Below are 5,640 nucleotides of genomic sequence, written 5' to 3' on the forward strand. Positions count from 1 at the left end.
GGAAGACTGAGGCCCAGCACAGGACAGAGTTATGACCACAGCCGGGTCCTCTGCCACTTGCAACACTCGGCTCTCTTTGTCCTTCCTGCTCTCCAGCTATACCCACTCCAAATTGTTACTACCCAACAAATTCTGTGGCCCTGACCGAGGGGGAGGCTTCAGGGAGGCCCATTTCCCCTCAAAGTGTTTCTAACAGCAGCATCTGAGTGTCGGTGAGCCTTTCAGCACTGGGGCTGAGCAAGCGGAGGATGAGCGGTGTTAGGCAGGTGACTGAGAGGCCCTTTGCAGCCCAGGTGGGTTCCTGCACATCAGTGCCTAGAGGTGTGGGCCGAGATCCTCTGGATCTGTGAACCCCAGAGGGAGGGAGGTTTTGGGTCAGAAATGGAGATGCCTTGCCCACCATGCCTCCCTCCTTCCTCTGGAAGGCCCTACATGATTCCGAGTGCCATGCTCAGGTGGGCACACGGGCACTGCCATGGACCAAGAGGGACCCTGTTTGGTGCCAAGGCCCTCGCCAACAGGCAAATACTGTTTTCTTACAAATCCGCTTTCAAGGAATAACCCTTTCCTGGTTCAGGCAAGGAAGGTGGTCCTGCTCCCCTCCCATCCTGTTTCTCCTGCCAGCCTTCTCGCTCGGCAGGCTGCCTCCCCCCCCCCCCCCCCCCCCCCCCCGAGCGCTGCGTGTCCCCAGGAGCTTCCCTTGAGCGTCACTGAGCCTGTGACCTTAGGCAGTCTCCCGCTGTAAGCTTCCTTTCTGACCTGAGAACGGGGGACTTTTGACTCCACCTCAAGGGTCTTCTGACAGTCTGGATGGAATAGGGTGACCTTGTCTGAGCCCTCCCTTGTTCATTTTTGGGAACAGCTAAAATGGAGAGGGATGGGGCTGGAATCAAGACAGCATCTCTGAGGTATACATGGTGAGGAGTGCAACAGAGCGGTGGCCCCTGGCTAACAGGCTTCTGTCTACTCTCTTCAGGCCTCCTAGCTCAGCCCCGGATGGAGAGTGGCAGGGCTGCAGCACCTTCTCTGTGCCAGGAAAGAGCTGAATCCTAGCAAACCTCAATGAGGGGCTGTGGGAGGGGCTCCAGAGACACTCCACAGCATCCTGTTGCCTGGGCTGGTGAGTGGCCCAAGGGCTCCAGGGGTCTGGGGCCAGGACCCTTCTAGAAGTATGGCACGACTCCAAAAAGCATTCCCTCTCCACCCTGTCAGAAGATCTAGTTGCTGTCAGGGCCCCTGAGGCATTAATAGCATGAGGGCCAAAAGGGAAGAGGCCCCTTTCTTCTTGGAGGACTCTGGGTACAAACAGCTATGGGTCCATAGTGATCTTGGAGGGAGGTCCAAACCCCTGCAGCTCATCCAGTGCCTGTCCCTTTAGCAGGAGCTCACTGGTTCTCCATTTCAGCATGCAAGTCAGGCAGGAGAACATTCCCACTCTTTGCTGGGGAAACCAAGGCCCAGGGGTGCAGCATGACTTGCCCGAAGTCACACAGCCAGTGAGAATTGGCTCTGGAACCCAAAGCCCTGGTTCTGGAACCATCTCTTGCCCTTTCTCACTAGTGTTACTCTAATGGGAAGGCAGGGAGCTGGCAGGGGGCAGAGGTATCCTGTGGGCTTGTGGGAGGGGAAGGAAGAGGGGAGCTGCCCCTCTTCTGCTTTTTCCTGCCCTGACCCAGTGTCCAGGACCTTTAGGACACCGTGGGCAGGGCAGGAGAGCAAGGGCTGCAGCAGCCATGGGGCCTCCTTCCACCTCTGTCTCCCACCCCCAGCAACCTCTGCCAAGTATACTCCTGTGCCTTCCTTCCCAGGGAGACACCACCTCCCATGTGAAGGCTGCACCATTCCCTGCCGGGGTTGTCTCATTAAGTGTGGCGTGCACCCTACTCCATTCTCGGTGAGCTCTGAGAACAGGAGCTGTGTCTGATTCTTCTATGTGTGCTCAGCCCCAGCATGGCCCCAGCATTCGGTAGGTGCTCAGTATGTGAATAAGTGGCCGGGAGAGTGAGCGAGTGCCTAGAGAGGGAGGCGGGTGGGAGAGTGAGGCTAAGACGGAGGCGTGATGGAGAACTGAGAGACCGAGCAGAGGCCTGTGGGCTGGAGCAAGGGCCCCTGCCCCAGCGGATCCTCTTCCCACACAGAGGGCTTAGCCTTGGGGTAAACCCCTCGGGGTTTCTGCAGTGGGCCTGACGCCCTCTTGGTCAAGTTGTGGTCCTAACGGGGTAGTGGCTGCCCTTTCTAGGTTCTGCTAGGGGAAGGAGGAAGCCCCAGTTCGTCCCCTGAGCCCAACCTAGCTCTGGTCAGCCCAGCCGGCAGGCCACATGCAGAACCACAGAGTAGAAAAACCTTGTTTTATTCAGCCCAGGTCTGGGCAATCTTGCTCTGTGGCATGCCCAAAATATAAAAAATAAAAACCAACAACAACCAACAAAATAACATTGTAGAGAAAAGTTAAGTACGAAATTGGGTCTGGCATCCGGAATCCCTGTGGTTTTGGTCCACGTCTGCTCCCTGAGGCCGGCAGGGAGGGATGCCCCTGTGTCCAGCTGCCCCTGCCTCTGGACGGGGGAGTTGCGCCCCTTGGGCCAGGTTTGTTCTGGTGGGACGCTGCCTGGGGAGCAGGACCTTCTTTGGGAAGTGGGGGGTTGGCCACCTGTCCACCTTCTCGAAGATCAGGATCTAAGGAGAGAAAGGGAGCAGGTCAGCAGCAGGCGGTGAGGTAGGCCCCTTACTCCACTGTCTGCGAGGACCTTATTGCCTCCCCAGCTGAGGACTTCCCCTCCCCAGCCCAGATCCCATGTGGGAGGGCAGGCGCCCATGGCCTCTGTTTCCCTCAGTAATCTGGGCTCCAAGAGAGGGGCCCCTCAGCCCCAGATCCAAGAAGAAAGGTTTCGTGGATTCCCACCGAGGGCACCATCTCAGCACCACCCCCTCCCCAGGCCCCAAGTCTCAGATTGTTTTCTAGGCAGAGCTGCTACTGTCTGGAAATTCTTTCTAACTCAGTACTTAAAAAAAAAAAAAAGTCTTCTTTTTCCTCTTCAGAAACAAGATTGAAACCCACAGGCGTCAGTCCCGTGGCCTTTCTGGGAAGGCTCTTTCCAGCTTCCTGTGCGCTGGTCCAGCCGCCTGCCTGCGGTCAGGGTCGCAGAGACACTCTAATAAGACCTGAACCATTCCAAGCACTTATGTAAAGGGCTCAGAGGGAAGGGCCCAACGGCCTCAGGGGAGGCGGGGCTCTGCTTGCTTCTCTGTCTGCCCTGTTGAGGGGGGCCTAGCCTGAGGTGCCACCTGGAAAAGGGAGACTGTTTCAATCTACTTTTCCCAGTAGCAGGCAAAAGAGGGGGATGTAGGCTCCCTGGCCTCCTGTGCACCCCTGAGCCCCACTTTTTTTGTATTCCCCTTCCTGCCTTCCTCCTTCTCCTTCTACAGAATTGCCTTCCAGAAAACTTTTGCCATTTAGGTGATCTCTGAATTTGAACAGCGGATTGAGACAGGCTCTGAGGAGTAAGAAAGTACTGGGAATCCAGGCCTGCAAAAGAGCCATGTTGCTAGGGATGGGGCAGGAGTCAGCTGTTTCAAACACACTCTGTTATCTGGATAATTCTGATCTGATTCTGCTTATGAAGAACCTATTCTCTGCCTAGAGCTAGAGGCTGCTGTTCTCATTTTTAATATACATGGCATGACAGGGAGGGGGTTCTGTGAACAGTTAGGTTAGTGGTGCAGCTAAGGGTGAAACAGCTTTCTCTGAATCTTGACCCTGCTCAGAGTCTTGATCTTGGTTAAAGGCTCCACCTGTCATACCTGTCATCCACTTTTAGGTAAAGAGGGCTCTCTGGGCCTTGACATCTCTGCCATTCATCCTGCAGCTGGTAGACTAAAGCTCTAAGGTCTCTCTGTCTCTGTCTCTGTCTCTGTCTCTGTCTCTGTCTCTGTCTCTCCCTCCCTGCGTCTTTCTCTTTCTCTCTCTCTCAATGGAAAACATTCGCCTTGACCTGATCAGACATTTTAAATTCACATGGAGTGGGGTGGAGTTTCTTTGTGAACTTGTTAGCAGGGGGCCTCTCTGCAAAGTAGTTCATGTGTGGAATCAGGGGAGAGGCTGAGGACAGCCATCCCCGCGGGGCAGTGACAGCTGAGGACCCTGCTCAGAAGCCATGTGCCAAAGGCCTGGGCCCAGAGTTTATCAGCCCAACAATGGGGCCCAGGGACTGATGACAGCTCTTTCCGATCAGAATCACTTCTAATTTCGGACTGTTTAATTCAATCCACTTGATAAAGACACTAATGATCACGGATAGCATTCGTTGAGTGCCACTGTGAAGGTTTCTTGAGCATGCATAGACGTCAGGCCTTTAAATCCTCCTCACAAGCCTATGTGGGATATAAAAAGTTCCTATTTTATAGTTAAAAATAGTTCAGAGAGGTGAGGTAAACTGTCCAATGTCACAGAGCCCTCGAGGAGGTCACAAAACTAGGATTGCAGAGCCTGTGTACATCCACCCAAAGATGTTGCCTCCTGCTGGCTTCCACCTGAGAGATCTTAGGGAGCCACACCCCAGGTCAACACAGCCGCCTGAGCCCCACCATGGGCACTCAGCTCGGGCTGGCATGGACAAGCCTCCTCCTGCTCAGCCTGTGGGCTGGGCCCAACCGCAACTATGTTTGGCAGTTGGCAGTTGAGGTGACTCAAAATGCAGGTATCTTATGTTTCATGTGGCCCGGCCTGCTCCCTAGGTAGGAAAGGGGCTGGGGCAGGGAAGGGGTGGGCGAGCACTTACTGGACAATTTTGCAGTTTGTTGCAGAAACGTAGCGGCCTGTATAGTGGATGTTGCATCTCACCACATTGTTGGTGAAGTCAGACTCCAAAACGATATACTTGGGGTTCACGTGCACCTGAAGAAAGGGGGGGGGACAAAGAGAAAAGGGGTCTGGTCAGGGGAGTGCATTTCACTTGGTCAGCAGGGAAGGTGGTGGAGAGGCAGACAGACACAGAGGAGACAGAGAAAGGGAGACAACGGGAAGATGGAGAAGGTACAGAGACCAAGAGGCACAGAGACAGAGATACACTGATAGAGAGACATGGGGAGATCAGAGAGATGGAGGACGGAAGAGATAGTCATAGCCAAGAACACATCAGATAACCCTTACTGGAAGACGGGAAGCTTCCCCAGACACAGAGCCCAGGCCAGGTGGTCCCTGCATAGGACATTCAGGGTCAGAGAGGTTGAGTCACTGCCCCAGAGAACAGAGCAGAGAGTGAGGGGCTCAGCGGGGATCCCGTGCTTGGTCTCTGCACTCTGAGGCTTGCACCCTTTCACCACGCATGTCTGTCTAGACGAACCGTCGAAGGCCTGAATGATGCCAAGTGGCATTCTCGGCCCTGGAGCCCAAGGGACCGGACACTCACTGAGATGATGGCCCAAGCATAACCTGTGCTTTCTGTCTGAAGAAGAGCTGTCAGGACACAATGAAGCCTTTTAAATGGTGGATTATTGGGGTGGAGGGGCCTTCACTGGGGCAGGCTACACCCAGCTTTATTTGCAGAACATTTAAGATCAGATGGATGTTACTTTTAAATCCTCGTACACTCCTTAAGGGTGGAAACTATGCACTGGTTATGTGGCTTGAATCCCTAGAAC

At 54.5% G+C, this 5,640-nt stretch overlaps 1 protein-coding gene across 1 annotated transcript in view; it reads right to left on the reverse strand.

The window, feature by feature from the left end:
- Window positions 1-2,331: 2,331 nt before the first annotated feature.
- LOXL1 (lysyl oxidase like 1) overlaps window positions 2,332-5,640 on the reverse strand; it is a 25,265-nt gene continuing 21,956 nt past the window's right edge. The window contains exon 7 of the mRNA XM_023521800.1: window positions 2,332-2,676. Within this exon, the coding sequence (XP_023377568.1) occupies window positions 2,670-2,676 (7 nt within the window). The 3' untranslated portion in view covers window positions 2,332-2,669. The remainder of the gene's footprint in view (window positions 2,677-5,640) is intronic.

The sequence above is a fragment of the Pteropus vampyrus genome, unplaced genomic scaffold (genome assembly GCF_000151845.1).
Source record: "Pteropus vampyrus isolate Shadow unplaced genomic scaffold, Pvam_2.0 Scaffold10, whole genome shotgun sequence".
NCBI classification, from domain to species: Eukaryota; Metazoa; Chordata; class Mammalia; order Chiroptera; family Pteropodidae; genus Pteropus; species Pteropus vampyrus.